This window comes from Heliangelus exortis, chromosome 22 (genome assembly GCF_036169615.1).
Source record: "Heliangelus exortis chromosome 22, bHelExo1.hap1, whole genome shotgun sequence".
Classification (NCBI taxonomy): Eukaryota; Metazoa; Chordata; class Aves; order Apodiformes; family Trochilidae; genus Heliangelus; species Heliangelus exortis.
In genome coordinates, this window is record NC_092443.1 from 1,515,161 (window position 1) to 1,533,571 (window position 18,411).

Consider the following 18,411-nt stretch of genomic DNA (forward strand, 5'->3'; position numbering starts at 1 on the left):
TTTCCTAAAACCCTTTGGCAAATATTTCTGAAGAGCTTTAATGCCTCCGAGAGAAGGAAAGAGGTGGCGCTGGGGTCAAGAAGAGTGAAGAGGAGATTTTTTAAAATTTATTTTTATTTTTATTTTTATTTTTATTTTGCTGGTGTCACAGATATCTTTGCAGATAGTGGTGATTACAAGCAGTCCTTTTACCATTTCCTGAATGTGGTTTGCTGACTCTGCCTTCTTTATGGCAGCACATGAGAAGTGTTCAGCATTTTGTCCCCGTGCAGGGCTCGACTCGGTGGCTCAGACACAGGGTTCAGTCTTTGGAGCAAGCACCAAAACAGAGGGAATTCCAGCATCCCATCAGGATAACCTCTGCTTCAGATGAGCGAGTGCTGTGCTGGGATTAAGGGGATGGGGAGCTCTAGATTTACTTGAGCAGGCTGCTCTCAATAATTTCCTCCTCCAGACTATGAAGCCAGTGCCCTGTGAAGAGGCTCCTTGCTGGAAACACCACAAATCCCTTGGGCAGAACCCTCCTCACCTCCCTGGGCTTCACCTCCTGTGTGTCATGGCTTATCCTTGGCTGCACTACTACAAAATAGAGTTAGTTGTGCTCTGAAAAATGGTTTCCAGGGGCTCAGAGGCATCTCTGCCTGCCTCATTCACCCAACAGCTCCTCCTGTGACCAGCAGCCCTGACACCCCAAAACACAAACTCCCAGAGCCTCCATCACCCCTGGGAGATGCTGTGGAGGCTGCAACACCCATACAGGACAGAAGCTGGGGCTGGGGCTGCCTTAAAAACACCCTGGGGTGGCCCTTAGTGGCAGCACACCTGAAGATCACCCAGCTTGCAGAACCAGCCCTCATGCATATGAGCATTACCACCTTGGTTTATTGTAGCTGGGACCCACCTCCTCCTGCACCTGGGAGATTCCTATCAGGAACCTACTCCTGGTTCCTCCCAGGATGCCATTCCCAGTCTGCAGTAGCTACGGACCCATTTGGAATGGGGAGGCATTGCTGCTGCCCCCTGTTACAGGCAGGGAAGCAGAGCAATGCCACCGAGTTACCTGTGACAATCCTGGTGCCACCCTGATGGTCCCAGGGAGAATTCAAGGCTTCCAGGCTGGGAATCCCAATGAGGTGGGAGCTGTGCCCTTCACCTGCAGCCACCAGGAGCTGGAATATTCCTGTTGAGGGTATCTCTGGGTGCCTCCTCATCCAGCAAATGTTTGGATTTTTTTTCCCAAACCTTCCTTGAACTCCATTCTTTGTTATACACCCTATTTTGCTTCATTCTGGTCCCCAGAGGATTCCTTCTGGCTCCCGTTCATGCCGAAACTGGGGGTGAAAGAACCTCACGTGTGGTTTTTGCCTCTTGACTTCCCACATCCCCTCTATGCTCATTCGGAAAATATCTTCCCTTGCCCAACGTCTCCACCAATTCCCCTGCCCCTTTGTTTTTATTTAGCTCTGTAATTACACTATCTGACTGCACAGCATTTTGGAATGAAATCTGCATGAAAGATATTAAGAAAAATAAATTTGTGTTTTGCAATATCTTTCAAGCTATCTTTAGTGTGGCCAACAAGAACCAAACAGGCTCGGACTCTCCACAACTTTCTAGCTTTTTGGAGCTCTTGGGTATCATGGGCTGGGGCAGGGAGGTCTATGAGTTCAGATTATTTTATTAACACAACAATAACTATTTTTTGGCTTCACAAGAGAGAAAAACATCAGGTATCCACGAGATAGCTAACGCTGTATGTTTTCCAGGGGAAGAAAAGCACTGCTTCACTGCCTTTTTTTTTTTTTTTTTTCTTTCCTTTTTGTAGGAAAACAGTGAAGTTTGCTGGGCTACCCCGAGTGTCCTGGGAAAGTGGGGGGGAAAAGCTCTTTGTAGAGGGGGAGATGGCGATGGGGACTTTTCCCTCTTTTGTGTCACGGTCGAACAGCCCTGAAATCACGGGGGGGGGGGATCAACACCTGGAGGCTCGGGGAGGACAGAGGGTGCTGTGCAGCGGGGAAGAGGAGAATGGGGAGCAGAACAAGGGGCGACGCTGCCCTGACCCTTTCCGCCGATCCCACCAGCCCGGCCCCGCCGCTGGACCCGGTTCCCGGGGGGAGCTGCGGGTCGGGGTCCGCACCCCCCCACCCCTTTCCGCTCAAGCGTCGCCCGCTCGGGGCCACCCCACGGGGGGCGCGGCGGCCCCCACGGCGCGGAGCGGCCCCGCTCCTGCCGGCAGCCGGGCTGGGCGGCCGCGGCGCGGCGGTGCCCGGCGCGGGGCCGGGCCGGGGCCGGAGCCGGGGCCGCGCGGGGGCGGAGGGCAGCGGCGGGGCCGTCCGGCGGGGCGGCGGGGCTCGGGAGCCGTGTTGGGCCAGACTCAGCCCCTTTCTCCCGCCGCCGCCGCCGGCTGGGAGCGCGCTGCGGCTGGAGCTGCCCCCAGAGCGGGCTGGTGATGGCGGCGGCGGCGGCGCGGGCTCGGCAGCGGGAGGCGCCCGCCCAGCCCTGCGCGCCGCGCCGCTAGCGGCAGCGCCCGTGCCCGCGGCGGCCGCCCCGGCCCATGCCCCCGGGGGGAAGGGGGGCTGCAGCAGCCCGGCGAGCCGCCCACCCGCGCAGCGGGGGCATCGCCCCCACTCGCCGCTCCTGGGAGGGCGGAAAGGAGGCAGCGGCGGCGGCGGCGGCGCCGGCATTGTGCGCGGCGGATCGCAGGCCCCGGCGGCGCGGGGCTCGCCTGCCTCCCGCCCCAGCCTCATGAACCCGCCGGACGGCTCCGCTCCGGCGGCGGCGGCGGCGACGGGAGCGCAGGTACGCGGCGGCCGGGCGGCGTGTCCCCCGGGGGGAGGCGGAGGGAGAGGGGAGGAAGGGAGGGAGGGCGGCAGCCGCAGCCGCCCCGTCGCGGAGCCCCGCCGGCGGCGCTTGGCGCAGTGCGCGGGGGGCGGCAGCCGGGGCACCGGCTCCCCGGCCCGGCACCGGCCCCGCCGCCCCCTTCGGACCGGGGCGGAAAACAAAGCCCGCAGCCCGGCAGCAGCCATGTCGGCGGGGACGAGCCGGCGGCTGCGGCGCGGCCCGGCCCGGCCAGCCCCGCACCCCGGCCCGCCCGCCGGCCCCCGGCCCGGCCCGGTCAGCCCCGCGCTCCGGTCCGCCGAGCCACCTCTCGCCGTTCCCCTGTCCCCTTCTCGGGGCTTTTTCTTTAGTTAGTTCCTTTTTTTTTGGTTTTTTTTTTTTTTTCCTTTTTTTCCTTTTTTTTTTTTTTTTTTTCTTTTTCTCTTCTCTAATTTTCTTCCCGAACGGTAGGTTTCGTGGTTTTTTTTTTTTTTTTTAATTTTTTCCATTAAAACGACGCCACCTAGAGGAGAGTATTTCGTAAATAAAAAAAAAAAAAAAAAAGAAATTAAAATTGAAAAAAAAAAAAAAAGAGGAAATATTCTGCTATTTCTTATTTTTTCCATAGAGTTGGGGTCTGCGGGGCTGTGCGAGGCTCCCCCACCGCATCCCCCTCCCGGTTCCCCCCAAATTTCATTTTTGTCTCTTTGGAAGCAAAGCTCAGCGAATACGTAAATGAAAATTAAGCTGGAATTTGAATGAATTCAGGTTCCCCCCTTCCCCGTTTTCTGGGGGGTCGGGAGGCCCAGGAGCAGCGGAGTTCTCCGGGGGGGGGGGGAAGTGGCTGAAGTTGGAGCCGTGTTTGGGGAATAAAATGATGAGTTTGGGAAAGTGGGAGAATTGCTGGTACGGAGCAATTAGGAATTGTACTTCATTGTAATTTTCAACTTGTGCAGCACGCTTTGCCAAAACTGGTTGGTTTTTTTTTTTTTTTTTCTGTTTTGTTTTTCTTTCTTTTTTTCTTTCTTTTTTTTTTTTTTTTTGCTGCAGTGCTTAAAGTTATTTGTTTCAAACGAGTAGTTTTGCAGGAAAATTAGAGCATAGAAAATTTGCTGTGGACACACCCAAATTTTTTTTTTTTTTTTTTTTTTTTTTTTGTGATTTTGGATTTCATGCAAAACTGCTCTTAAACAATGAGGTTCTAAACACAGTTCAGGAAAACACGAGGACAAGCAAAATTAAGAGTCGAATGTCAGTTTTATTTTTGAATTTCTTGGCTTTTCTGATGGTTTCTCCATGCATAATTAAAACATAGTTTCCAGCATTTAATTTCCTAGTTCTTTTGTAAAGAAAAAAAATTCCATAGTAGGGTTTTTAGGGGGTTTTTTCCTTCCTTTTTTTGAACACACTGTAACTAATCCTGACAAATTAGTATTTACACAGGTTTATTATAAGGTGCGCCATGATATTATGAATATGCATAATTAACAATATTGTGAAAAAATAGTTAGAGATTTAGGGATTTTTGATTTTTTAAAACCAGTAAAACTGAAGTGATTTTAAAGGACTCATCCATGATCTTTTTCACAATTTCAAAATCCTTTTTCTCCTTGAGTCTTCCTATAAAGCCTTCCTGGATTTTGAATTGAAAATATTTTTTTTCTTTTCCATTTCTTTGTGGGTTTTTTTTTTTTTTTTCTTTTTCCTTTTTTCTTACAATACTGTTCTGTTCTGATTATTTTAATGTAACGGGGAGCCTATGAGTTCTGGACTCTGCACACACTGGTTTATTATTGTAGGGTTGCCCTTGAATACTGGGGTCTTGGTATTGATCTTTTTAAAAATAAATAACAAAAGAGCACTGGAACATGCATTGTTTGAAGAAAAAAGCAATACAGGAGTGATACACAGGCTTTCCACCCAAAAGTGGGGGAGGGAAAGGAAGGGAAAGATTAGGTCAACATTGAGTTTTACCAACCTTGACACAGTCTCCTCTATAAAATGGGGACAAAATAGCAAGATGGCTGGCTCCACAGCTGCAGCACTTTGGTGGGGTTTTTGTTGGTTTTTTTTTTTTTGGTTTGTTTTGGGTTTTTTTTCCCTTTTTTTTTTTTTCTAAAAAAATGAGGCATTTTTAAATTTTGAACTCAAAAAGTGAGTTCTTTGGATCTGCCGGGCACCCACCCGCAAATGCTGAAATCCAAATGCTGGGGGAAAAAAATAAAAAATAAAAAAAAAAAATTCAATCCGGAATGAATTTTAAATCTCAACCACAAATCCCTGGAAAATTTTTTTGTTGTTTGTTTTTCTGGGTTTTTTTTGTCTGGTTGTTTTGGTTTGGTTGTTTTGGTTTGTTTTTGTGTTTGTTTTTTTTTAACTGTTTCTCTTTTTTTTAAGTTTTTTTTAGGTTTTTTTTCTGTTTACATTTTTATTTCACTGTAATTTGATACTTTGTTGAAATGAGGCGGGAGTGGCTGGGGAATTCAGGGCTATGGGGCTGTTTTTCACCCCCCTCCCATTATTTGTTTCAGGTTTTGGATTGCTTTGGGGGGGGGGGACAATGGAAAAAAATGGAAAAAAATTGCAAAGCAGGATAACTGTTGGGTGGAGGAGAAAATACTCTGAAATGTCAACTTCATATTTTTATTTTTGCATTTATTCCCCCCCCAGCTCCCCCTGAACAGGACCCACCCTCTTCCTGACTCTTTTTTAGCAAATCCTGAAGTAAGTCCCATGGTGGCAGAGCAGCAGTGGTGCAGCTAGAGTGGGGTAGAAATTACACAAAATGCTCCAAATTGAATTAAACAATCCTGGAGAAAATTTTACTCATGGTTTCACCCAGGAAGCTTCCAGGTGGTGCATTTTCCATGTTCTTATACTCTAGGAATTCCCTTCTTTGAGCACCCTATAACTTTAACTTTGTGATTATCCCCCAAGAAGCTGTTTAGCTATAATTTTTATTTTTTTTTTCTTTTTAATGGTTTCACACAATTTTTCCAAACAGAGATTTTTTTTTTTGGATGCTGCTTTTTCTCTGCCCAGCCCTACACCCTCACCTGGGGGTTTGGGGAGCAACCCCGTGGCTGAGCTTCAGGGTGGGGGGGACACATTGATGGGTGCTGCATTTTAATGACAAATAAATGACATCTGTCCCATTTGGGGTCACAGTGCCACCAGGTTCCTCTTGGCATCCTTCAAGTTTATCCCGTTATCCTACAATAAAAGGATCGAAACTGGAAAGGCAGTGGCTTGTAGCTGGTTTAGCCTCTTTTCAGCTGTTGGGGGGATAAGTGAATTTTCTGCCCGTGTTGGAAGAGGGGTTTGTGTGTTGCAGCTCTGCAGAGATGGAAATGCAATTCCATGGAGCTGGGCTGCAACTTGGGGGCTGCTGTCACAGCGCCGGCGTGCGCACCGCAACCTTTCCAGTCTTTAACTCTCTGTATATCAGTTCCCTTTAAACAACGGCTTCCATTCTGTGTTCCAGCAGTGATGAAAAGCCAGGATTGAGGTTATAATGGGTTTCTGAATCTCACCTTTCTGTCTGCCCGTGTCCTTCCAGGAGAAACCTCCCCTGGCTCGAAAAATTTTTTGTGATTTTTCATCGCAGTCTGCTTTTCAGGGGGATTTTTGGTTTGGTTTTTTTTTTTTTTTTTTCCTGGAAAGTTGATCAATATTTAGCATATTAAAAATTGCTGGTTGGCAGCCTGGAAGGGGGAGGGAGAGGAAGGGAGCCTGGCAGAGTGATACCAACAGATTTCTTGTGACATAACTGAGATGTCTTTTTTAAAAAAAAAAGAAATTTCAAGTACGTTGTCCTTGGTGAGGATGAAAATAGGCATATTTTAATCCCAGGATGAAAACAGGCAGAGTATTATTAAAGTAGTAGATAATATTTACACAAGCACCATATAAAACCTTACCATGGTATTTGCATAACTCCAAAATAATTTAAGTATATATCAGTGCCATAATGCAACACCAGGAATAGTTGAGTTCCTGGGGGCAGTCACGTGGCCCTGGTGAGACACACTCAAGTTTGCAATTACCCAAGTGTGGCACTGAAATTACAGGTCTAAAAAGTAGATTAATATTTTTTTTTTTGGCTGGAGGTGGATTGAAACCTGCTGTAAGGCTTGTGCTGGAACAGCTGTGGGATTTGTCCCAGCTTCTTTTGATGCTGAGCCCCTCTTGAAGGGCTTAGACCTTCCCACCATGGTGTGGTGGGGCTTGGTCCCTGGTGCTGACCTCTGGGCTGGTCCTGACTTGTCCCTATAGCACAGCTCCCTATAGCACAGCCCATGGATCCTCTCTCCATGGATCCTCTCTCCATGGATCATCTCCCCATGGCACAGATCCCCATGGCACAGATACCCATGGAACATCTCCCCATGGAACATCTCCCCATGGATCATCTCCCCATGGATCCTCTCTCCATGGCACATCTCCCCGTGGCACATCTCCCCTCAGGCTTTGCTGCCTGTGGGGAATTTTTTTCACCTTTCAAGGTCTCTGGTGTTGGGGTTGAGCTGTCAGTGGTCTCGAGCATCTCGGGCATGGCTCAGATTTTGGGCACAGCGTGGTGTTGGCCTTGTCCTTGTAGGGGAGGACATGGCCACCCAACGCAGGTGGCTTCCGTGGGACTCTGCTCGTGTGAGGGGTTTGTGGGGTCCCTGCTGGTGTTGGGCTGGGGTTGCTCCAGGTTTTCTCAGATGTTCAGGAGTGATTATTTGTGTGCTGCTCGTGCTGGGGGCTGTAAAATGGGTTCATCCCACAGTCATGGGCAGTTGCCCAGAAATGGGATTTTTATCAAGGTTGCTTTTTGCAGGATAAGGCCCTGTCTGTTCATACTGTGATGAGGAGGGGGATGGAGAGGGACATGGTGCCTGGGCAGGGACTGCGAGCACTGGAGGTGGAGGTTGCCTTTTGGTAAGGGAGGCAAGAAATGGCACCAGGAGATATTTTTCCTTTTAATTTCTACATTTTCTGAGCATCTAGCATTACATATATTTAGAGTTTTGCATTTCTGGATTTGGTTTGGCTACACCATGTTTGCTGGGGAAGAACTTTCTAATTTTTAAACGTCTTTTATGGATTAATTGCTAGTCATCTGCCTCCTTTTTACTTTTGTTTGGTTCCTTGAATGTCTCTTGATTATTCTGTACTATGTGATGCCAATTTAGTGGTTAACTAGTATGCAAACTACATCTGGACGTGTTGACTTTGCATTAACAATCATTGATTTGTCTGGAGCCAGGGAATAGAAATGAATGATGCTGTTTACCGTGGATGGTGTATGAAGAATAACCATTTGCAATGTGGCTTTCATCAGTGGCACAGGGCTCCTGTGCAGCTCGTCACAGCAGCTCTGCCTCCTTGGCAGTTGTCTGAGAGCTGAATTTTTAAATTGTGGCACCAGGAGAAGGAGAAGGACTCAGGAAGGCAGCAGCACGTGGTGTATGGTGGAGGGGTGGACTCTGTTCCCTGCTCCTGGTTACCTTGGTTAGCTCTGGTAATAGTGGGGTAAAGTTAAGGCATGAAGGGAGTGGAAATAAGTGAGTATATGTAACATATTGGCATCTATAACATGCAATATAATCCATAACATACAATATAATATGCAACATAAAATTTAATATGAAGAAATGAGTGTATGTAACATATTGTAATCTATAACATGCAATATAATCCATGACATACAATGTAATATGCAACGTAAAATTTAATGTACATGTGTGGGAAGAGAGCTTTTCCCTGGGGGACATAATCAATAGGATGTAAAATGTAATAATCATAAACAATAAGCAGCAAACTGAGTTGATGGGAGGCAGCAGTTGGTTGTCCAGCAGGCCTGTGGCCACAGAGGTGAGGTTGGTTCAGATGGAGCCCAGTTTGGTGCCTCCCATCCCCTCCCTGGACCTTCCCAAGATGTGCATGCTGCAGACATCAAAGCTGTTGTGCCCTAATTCTTGGGCAGGATGTTTATAAAGGCCAAGTTGCTTTCCCTTGGTTGAGGCTGGATATTTGGACCTTGAATCTGTGCTTCCACAATTCTAAGTTTTATTTATCTCCCATTGAGTGTTGTCATTGGTGGGACTGTGAAGCTGAGCATGAGCATTGGTCTTGCTTTTGGGCTGGAGTCAGCTCTCAGGCTTTTCCCATGCAGGTGTTGCATTGTGAGCCTCTGGAATGTTTGTGGACAGGTCCCAAAATGATGGACATAGGTGATCTGTAACATGGATTTCACACGCTGACACTAAAGAGTGTAAGTGCACGTGGAGGCTCTGGGCAAGCTGCACGATGGCTTTTCTGAGTTACTTAGGTTTTACTTCTTCCATAGAATCACAGCCTATTTTGGGTTGGAAGGGACCTTAACCATCATCTAGTTCCAACCCCCTGCCATGGACAGGGACATCTCCTTCTAGACCAGTTCAGAGTCTCAACCAAGCTGGCGCTGAACACTTCAGAGATGGGGCAGCCACGTTTTGAGTCTCTTTTACTCCCCCAGTGGGCATTGTAAGATGTGGCAGAGAAAGGAGGTTAAGTAGGAAAAATCCTCCTCCAGGATTTTTGGAAGTGCAATTGCAAAATAGTTTCTTACTCAGAGGTTTATTTGGGGAAGGATGCAGCACTGAGGGTACAAGTTGGTTAGAAGTCTTATGGGAAGATCAGACTCTGTACCCCTGTACCACCTTTGTACCCATACAGAAGTAGTTCTGGGCTCTACATCTACACATTGTGCCTCCCATAGGACGGGTGTCACTGTGACACTGTGACAGTCCCTCTGCTGTATTAACTCTTCTTGTGACTCCTTCTCCATCTTCCTTTCTCTGACCTGTCCTGCCCAGGCACCCCAGTGTGTGTGCTTGGAAAGGCTTAGCTGCTCTACTGGGCCTGCAAAGATTTAATTATATGGGCAAGGCCTTCCTTGCTTGTAATTTCCACTACTCCTGTTTGTTTCACATCTATATTTGGCTGGTGTAATGTGAAAAATAAGGCTGGAAGTGGAACAGTGGCTGCTGTAGGTTGTGCCTGTGCGGGTAGAGCTGGACAGGCAGAGGGGAGAGTGGATGCTGAGAGCTGCTGGAGCTGGAGTATGAGTGACCTGACCATAAATCATAAATCCTAGAATGGTTTGGGTTGGAAAGGACCTTAGAGATCACCCAGTGCCACCCCTGCCATGGTCAGGGACACCTCCCATCAGCCCAGGTTGCTCCAAGCCCCATCCAACCTTGGACACTGCCAGGGATGGGGCAGCCACAGCTTCTCTGGGCAGCACCCTCACACCCAAGAATTTCTTCTTCAGATCTAATTTAAGTCTTTCTTTTTTCAGTTTTAAGCCATTATCCCTTGCCCTATTGCTGCATGCCCTTGTAAAAGGTCCCTCCCCAAGTTTCCTGGGGCCCTCCAGGTGTTGGTGCCCACAGCCATGTCTGACTTAGCAATGGGGGGTGCAGATCTCCGGTGAGTCTGGGGGCTTGTGGGGACTGTGCCAACAAGTGGCTTGGGTCAGAGCTTGGGGAGCCCTCGGGGTCCTCTGTGCTGGCTTAGGAATTAGGGTTCAGTATTTTTGCAGCTGATAGGAGTGAGAGCAGGTGTGATGGTCAGAGCTCATGAGCTGAGCCTGGTCATGGCCCAGTGCTGCTGCCCTCATGGCACCTCTGTGTTTCCAGGGTCTTCCAGGTCGTATGATTTCATTTTACTAGATACACTCAGGCAGCAAGTCATTTTTTTTTAAGTTAATTTTTCACTCTGTGTGGGTGTAGGTATCCTTTCCTGCCCAAAAATAGCAGCAGAAGGCAGTTTTCAGAAGAAGTTGGGTGTGCTTGTGTTGAAGGCCCGTCATTTAGGTTCTGCTTCCAGTATGTTGAGAACAAATTTAGTATAAGTATTTAATTGCTTCAGACCTATTTTTAGAAGTATTAAACCTCAGATTTTAAAACTCTTGGCAACCAGAGCCAAGAGCTCTGCCGGTGTGGGAGAGCTGAGAGGGGAACTTGGAGGAAAACCCAAAACAAGGTGGGAGCAGAGCGTGGTTGTGGTGCTTGGCCAGGACCTGGGGCATTCCTGAGCCTTTGGGGTGTGCACCTGAAATGGCGTTGTCTGTATTTTGGTGAGGGTTTTTTCGTTACTATTTTAATTACTTGGCTACACAAGGGGAGAAGTAATGAAACCCTATTTCAGTAGATTTGTAAGATTTTTTTATATTAAGCCTGCAGACTGGGGAGGGGTAGTTTGGAAGCTGAACTGGAAGCATCCCCATGCACAGTGTGCAAACAGCACCTGTATCATGAAAGCCAACAAGAGCTGCTGCTTTCTGGGTGTAAATCTGTCATAAAAGGTCTGGTGCTCTTTAGTCTATGGGTTGCAAATCCTGAGCTTTTACTGGCATTTGTGATACTTGTAATCTTGAGGATGGGAAGGGAGGGTTGTAAGGACACAGGATAATTCTTTGATGGAAACAAAATGCCTTTTTTGAATTTCCTTACGTGTTTTTGAAGCACTTGTAGGGAGGCACAGCTGCGTTTGGATTGGGCTGTGCAGAAGGGAATTGAAAATCCCCTTGGGATTGGGCAGGATTTCTTTCTGGGTGATAGTGTCAAGGGGACCCACGTTGGGCTCTTGAGATGTTCAGGTGCAGCCCAGGGGTGGCAGTGACACGGGGGTGACAAGTTGGGACTTGGCCATCCTTGGTCCTGGGGCTGTGGGGATGGGAGATGGCAGTGGACAGGAGGTGGTGGGATGGGGTGGTCTGGTGGGGCTGGAGATGAATTTCACCAGTGAAGGAATTAATAATTGAACACCAGGCAGACTGTCCTGGGTGTATTTTGACTCTGTCATGTTCAGGCTCCTTTGGGGCGTGTGGCTTTGGCTATCTGGTTGTGGTTATTAGCATCGAGGCACACAGGATATTAACTCTGAGGGGGGGTGTTTTTACCTTCTTATCTGTCTTTACTTTAGAGGCCTGTAAATTTGGCTGCTTGGTGATAACAGGAGATAGAATTAGTGTTCCTCCTTAATTGGGTTTGTTAGGACACTGCCAGAGAGACAGCCTTGGAGGGGGACCTGCTGTGCTGGGGAGGGCACCGGGCAAGAAATACAAAAATGTATCCAAATAAATTGCGTTAGGTGGAAGCAAAATATGGCTGGAGCAAGTTTGCAAGGTCCAAGTTGTATTGTGCATGGTCTGAGAGCAAGGATCCAATTCCTGCTCCTGCAGAGAGATGTAGGAATGAGTCTACTGGAGCATCCTCAGTGGAGAGAGGGATGCCATTCATAAATGAGAAAAACCACCCCAAACCCAAGAAAAAGAAGAGGCTCTTTTTTAAACATTGCATGTATTGAAATTTTAAAAAATATTTTTAATTTTTTTGGTGGTTGTTTTTGTTTTGTTTGTTATTATGTCCTAATCTTGATTGGTTTAGTTGCTGAAAAGTAAATTCAGTGAGAATTGCTTTTGGGTTCTGCTCAGGTGAAGGAGGCAGCAGTCACTCCCTGGGGAAGTTTGTTTGTATGGCTGGGAAATTGTGCTTTTCTCTTCCACAGAGAGCTCTTTGGCCTCCCTCCCCCAGCAGAACCAGTGCCTGTGACTGGAGTTCATTGTGTGATATTTAAAATGTCTAAAATGAAACTTTCCTGTCTACTTTAAGCAGGCATATGCCTGTGTTTTACAAATTAACCTAATTAAATATATATGTAGAAATTTCTGATAGTCAGCTCCTAGCATTAGGTACTCAATTAGCATCCGTGGAGCCAGGAAGGAATTTTCCATTCCTATCTTGACTTTTCCTCATAGCCTGTGTTGTTGTTTTGTTATGGGGTTTTTGTTTGGTTGGTTTTTTTGCTTATTTTGTTTCTTGTTGTGTTGGGGTTTTTTGTTGCTTTTTTCTTTGGGTTGTTTTTGTTTTTTTAAGTCTTAAATGCTTGTATTTTGGTTCTGCTTAAGAATTCTCTCAGGGACCAGTCCTGCAGGGTTTTAAAACTTGTGATTATATTTTTCCTCCAAGTGGCTTTGTCTGAAGTCACTAAAATGGTACCAAATTCCCTTTGACTCTGCAGGACAGAAAGATTTTGTTTTGCTAAGTGAATATCATCAGCAGCAAACGCTCATTCTGGAGGAAAAATGGCATTGGAATATTTACATTTTTCAAGCCTCTTCCTTCCTCCCACCCAAAAATAGAGAAGGAAAAAAAAATTATCTGTCTTCTCTGGATTTATGTAATTTTCAAGTGTTTGGCCAACATTGTTTCCAAAACACATCTTTCCTCTACCTTAACTCTCTCTATGGCACGGGAGCCCTTGCACAACAGATACAAGGAGCATACTCCAGGAATCCATCCTTTCATTTAGAAATCTTCTGGCACCAGAGTTACACCTTTTAGTTTATTTTCTCCCAAAGCCTTGGGTGTTTTTTCCCTAATTAAAGTTTGATCACGCTGTAATAGTTTGTTATATAAATAATACTTCGGTCTCTTTTGCATATCAATACTTGAATCCTTTTTATTCACAAAAAGTCTTTTTTCCCCCATAAATAACCCCCTGTCTCACCCCAGAAGGTACTCTTTCTTAGCAAAACCAACCAAGCCAATGACGTTCCCAGCTCAGCTATTTTAATGATCCCACAAACCCAAAAAAGCAGTCGGAAATTTTTCAAAAGCAAACTGCAGAAGCATTTTTTTCTTTTTTGGACAGCATAGCTTTTAAACTTTTTGTCCCAATTATTTTTGTTAGATTTTTCCAAGTAGACATCACAGTGAAGCTGTAAACTCGAAGAATTTGGGGCTGTTCTTTCTTTCTGAAGATGATTGAGGAGTTTCAAAGGTGACCCGAAGCTGACTCAAAGAGCATCCCCCCAGCACAGCTGAGGACCCAGCAAACACTCTGGCTCTGTTACTCATTTCTCTGCAAGAGCTATTAATAATTCTGTGAGGGGAAGGTGGAGAGAATTCTGTGAGGAGAAGTTGGATCATAACCATTTTTCCTCTCTTGGACACCTCTACAAATCCATCCTCCAGTATTTTCCTTCCACTTTGTGCATTGCTGCATTTCCCTCTCTCTGTATTTCAAGGCAGAGGAAATTTTGCTCTGAGCCATGTCCCCAAACCTCCTCCTCTGCTCTCTGCTGTCTCAGCTTGAGGTCTCTGGTTGATCCTCCCCTCCCTAAATGTTTTTCTCTTCTAGATTTCTTCTCCCTTGCAGGCAATGCCATTTTACACGAGGTGCTCAAGTCAGCAGCAGCTTTGATTCCCACTTCTCCATCACCAGGTGTTGAGTGTTGACCAACTCCATAAATCAGGAGAAAAAAACAGTACTGCAAACTCTTTTTTGGGTTTTTACCTGGGCCTAAAGCTCTGCAGGGCAGGGATTGCCTAATGCCTGTGTCCTGTGGAACTCCAGGTATGGGACAGGTGAAATAATAACAATAATAATAATAATAGCTTTATTCTCCCCTCTGGCAGATGTGGCATCCAGCTGTTTCTTTCTCACCTCTGCTTTGCAGTACTGTTGCCCACCCTCCCAGAGCATGCTGGAGCCCCTTGTTCTGGGGATTTTCAGCAGCCTGGTGTTGCTGTCTGCCAAGGCAATGATTTGGATAATTGCAGCATCTGCAATTTATTTAGGCAAATAGAAGTGTGAAAAATATTTGCTTTCCCCTGCTTGTGGGGTTTATTTTTGGGTTTTCGCTGTGTGCTTGGGGAAGCAGCAACCAGTTGTCCTCTGTGCCCCTGTTCCCTGCCTGTCCTTGGGGTTCTGCTCCTTGGGTCTGTTCCTGGACCCCCTGGAGCTCTTCTGGGAGGTTCTCTCCCTCAATGGCCCTTCTTGCCTTCCTTCCTTTCCTTCCTTCCTTCTGATTTAATTTCTGCAACAACATTCAAGGTGGGCACAGCAGAACTACACACAGTGCTATGGATGGAGCTTCATGCATCTGCACATTCTGTGTTTCTTTACTCATAATCAGTTGTTGCCTTGCTGGCTACCATCAAGTGTGCACTCACACTGCTGGAGAAGTGTCCTCAGTGTCTCCTTGATGGCTTTTGGGAATGCTAATCCAGGTATCTTGATTCCGTGTGTATCTCCCTTTCTCCTCCTGCGTTACTTTCTCCAGATCTTACTTGGAGCACAGAGCAGATGTCTGTGGGACCCCACTGTGATCAGGAACTATTTCTGCCCTTTATTTTCCACCTTTTAATCAGCTGTTAATCAATGAGATGACTTCTTACTTTATCCTCTGCATATGAAAGCACTCAGAGTGTACTTGCTGCAAGAGGCTGCTTAGAGGAAACTCATCCCAGGTAACTCCACTGCTCATTCCCCTTCTCTGCTTGCCCCTTGCCAGCAGTCCTCAAAGCCTGGGGAGTTACCACTATGTCCAGAGGCCCTGTTGATACCTGCTGTTGCCTTTTAATCTGTGTGGACACTGATTTTTAATTGTATTTTTTAATTACTCTTTGTCCTAATTTTTCTGCTACAAAAATAAAGGGGTTTGTGGTTTGTACTTCCTTGGATCTCTTCTGTAGCTCTTCCAAAACTGTGGAATCACACAATTTCATAGAATCATAGAATTTTCAGGGTTGGAAGGCACCTGTAAGATCACCCAGTTCCAGGCCCCTGCTCTAACACATTTTTTTTTGATTTAAGAACCCTTTTCATTAATGCAGTAGTAGTTTTAATGGACTTCTTGTATGGCTTTTGAGTTCTGAAGACTTTTGACTACAGCAAGGCTGGATTTTGGTACTTGTCTCCTGAGTCACAGCTCTGCAACCAACCCCAGAAGGTCCAGGAGCAGCAGAGCCTCTACCTCCATCCCTTGCAGTCCTGGTTTGTCCATCCCTGACAATGCTTCTGCCAAGGCTCCATGAGCAGCAGAACAGGACTCATGGACTTCTGGTGAGCCTTGGCCAAGGATGTGGTGCAGGGAGAGGTCCTCTCTGGGACCTAAAGCATCATTTCTGCATCACAGCTGCTTTCACATTTACAAGTCTTTTTGATTAACTGAGTTCACCTCTTATTGAAATTGTTTTTTATGCCTTGGCAGAGCCCTGCAGCATCTCTGGTGTTCTGTGACATTTTGAGCATCCTTCTGTGCTCAGCAAAGCTGTAGCTGTGCTCTGCCTTTCTCAGATGGGCTTCCAGTCCAGAAGGTTCTCTGCTACCTACTGACATAATAATTATGTTTAATTTAATGGGCAGCACTTTGCTTCTCTATCAGCAGAGCTCCATCATCCCTACATAATTTGGATATGGACTGTAATACCTTGAGGCTTTTGTTTCCTACCTGAATCTATATAAGGTCTTTCAGGGTTACAATACATTTATGACCTGTTAGATAGAAATGCCTCATGTAAACCTGGTGTTCTCCTACCTACCTTGGTTTGATTTGCTTGGGATTTAGGTCTGTTTTAATTTTGGTTTCCTTGCAGGGGCTCCATCCCCTTTGGGTAAGCCCAGATCATGACTTGCACCCCTCTTAACCCACCGGGCAGATGGGTCCTTGTAGGGTTTCAGCAAAATACACTGTGTGGGTCCTGAGTTTTACTTTTCCAGGGTCTGCTGTCCTTTGTGTCAGTCGTGGGTGCTTTTTAGCAGAGGATGGTTTCTACCAGGATATGAGAACTGGGTTTAAAATCACTGTAAAATTACAGATGTGGTCTGTGTTGTGCAGGACCCCCTGCTCCCCCCAGCCACCCCCCTGCACCAGCAGCTGTGCTGGTGAGAATGAAAAAAGAATACAAAAAGAAAGAAAAAAGTGAATAATAAAAGGAAAAGATGACAGTTATCCTTGAGTTAGAAGTTATCAAGTGCAGAAAATTGATAAAGGAAGTTAAAAACACAAGGGAAAAAAAATCTCTGACTGTCAGTGCAGGGAACAGTAAGAAAGTATTTGTATTAGGAACAAAAGAAATTCTAATAATGGTTTGTGTAGACTTATCACTACTGAAGAGAGGTAAAATGCATAATAAAGCAGAAAACCTAGACATGTTTAATAAATATTGCTGTTCCCTGTTCCTGAGGCAGAGGTATGGCACACTTACAGCCCATGTGCAGAGCAGCATGAACCATGGCAGTTGTGAGGCTGAGGTGTGGGAGTGCTTTCCAGCCAGCTCCTGGTGATGATCAGAGATTCATGGAATGGTTTTGGTTGGAAGGGACCTTAAAGATCATCTTGTTCCTTTTCCAGCCCCCTTCCATGGGCAGGGACACCTCCCACTGGACCCAGATGCTCAAGGCCCCATCCAGCCTGGTCTTGAACTGTTCCAGTGATGGGGCAGCCACAATGTTCCTGGGTGACCCGTTCCAGCATCTCACCACCTTCACAGGAAGAAATTCTAATGTCTAAATCTCCTCTCTTCCAGTTTGAAACCATTGCCCCTCATCCTCTTGCTGCACATCCATGTAAAAAGCCCTACCCCAGCTTTCTTGTAGCCCCCTTCCAGGTTTGGAAAGCTGCTGTGAGGTCACCTTGGAGCTCCCTGGTGTTCAGTGGGGACTCTTGTGGGCTCTCTCCATTTTTTTTCCATCTTTTTTTCTCTCCTGGAAGCCTTGGATATAGTGAAGGTATTCCAGAAAAACTGGCTAATGCTTTTGTGGTGCTGCCTTATCCTGTCCTCAGTGGGGGGACGAGGGCTGGCAAAGCCCAGGAGTGCACCCAGGGGAGGAGATGATGGGAGCAGCAAACTGAGTGTGTTCTTTAACAGAAGTGGTGGAGGATGTGTTTTTTGCCAGGCTGGCAAAATAGTTGCTTTGGTGTCATGCCCCAAAAAATACCTTCTGGTAGCATCAAGGCTGTGAACAGGGTGTGAAGGGGAGCTTGGTATTGGTAGTGGTCCCATGGGTCCAGCTCCACAGCCTGGGGGGGGTAATGGTGATGCTTGCAGGTGTCTGAAGGGTTGGTGGGTCTGAGGTTACCAGCAGTGTGGCTTTTCAAAGGCATTTAGATGATTGCTTGGTCTGCATAATTGATAGGGTGCATCAAAAGGATTTGAGGTGAGAGGTGCAGGGAGTGTTTTTGGGTTGGGGAGACCAGAGGAGGAGCAGAGATGCCCAAACCAGGCTTTGGAGTGGGAAAGGAGCAAGTGCTGCAGCATATACAACATCCCTGAGTCTGGGACAGGGTAATGCAAGCCATGGGTGTGCAGAGCAGAGAGCTATGTGAGAACAGCTGTGCTGTCTTCTCCTGTTGCTTATGCACTAATGCAATATTCCCATTTTCAGCTCTCTTGCTTTTTAAAGTGGTGCTGAAAAGTTAGAGAAGAAACAGAACATATGAGCACAGTGAAGCAATTATTGGAGTCAAAGGAAATACTCACTGGTATTTGTTGCTAAACATTTGGGGACCTGCACCGCATTTTGAGAAACTCTTCCTGACAATAAGAGTATGAAAAAAAAAAATCTAACTTGCTGATTTTTATTTTCATTCTCCATGGGTTCAAAAAAAAAACCAAAAAACCCCCCAAAACAGGTACCAGAACTGTTCACTTTAGCAAAGTGCATAGCAAGGAACAATACCTGGAAGCTGGATCCAAACATTCAGATGACAAAATGAAGACGCAAAAATATTTTTAAGAGTAGGAGGTGGAAATTTTGAACAGCAGGGGA

At 46.6% G+C, this 18,411-nt stretch overlaps 1 protein-coding gene across 17 annotated transcripts in view; it reads left to right on the forward strand.

Moving 5' to 3' along the window:
- The first annotated feature begins 1,904 nt into the window (after window positions 1-1,904).
- ZNF618 (zinc finger protein 618) overlaps window positions 1,905-18,411 on the forward strand; it is a 125,848-nt gene continuing 109,341 nt past the window's right edge. For 8 of the 17 annotated variants that reach the window (XM_071766380.1, XM_071766389.1, XM_071766377.1 and 5 more), the window contains exon 1: window positions 1,907-2,799. In XM_071766380.1, the coding sequence (XP_071622481.1) occupies window positions 2,026-2,799 (774 nt within the window). In that variant the 5' untranslated portion in view covers window positions 1,907-2,025. Of the gene's footprint in view, window positions 2,800-18,411 lie in introns of all 17 variants that reach the window. The other 9 variants (XM_071766376.1, XM_071766386.1, XM_071766392.1 and 6 more) reach the window with 4 other exon arrangements.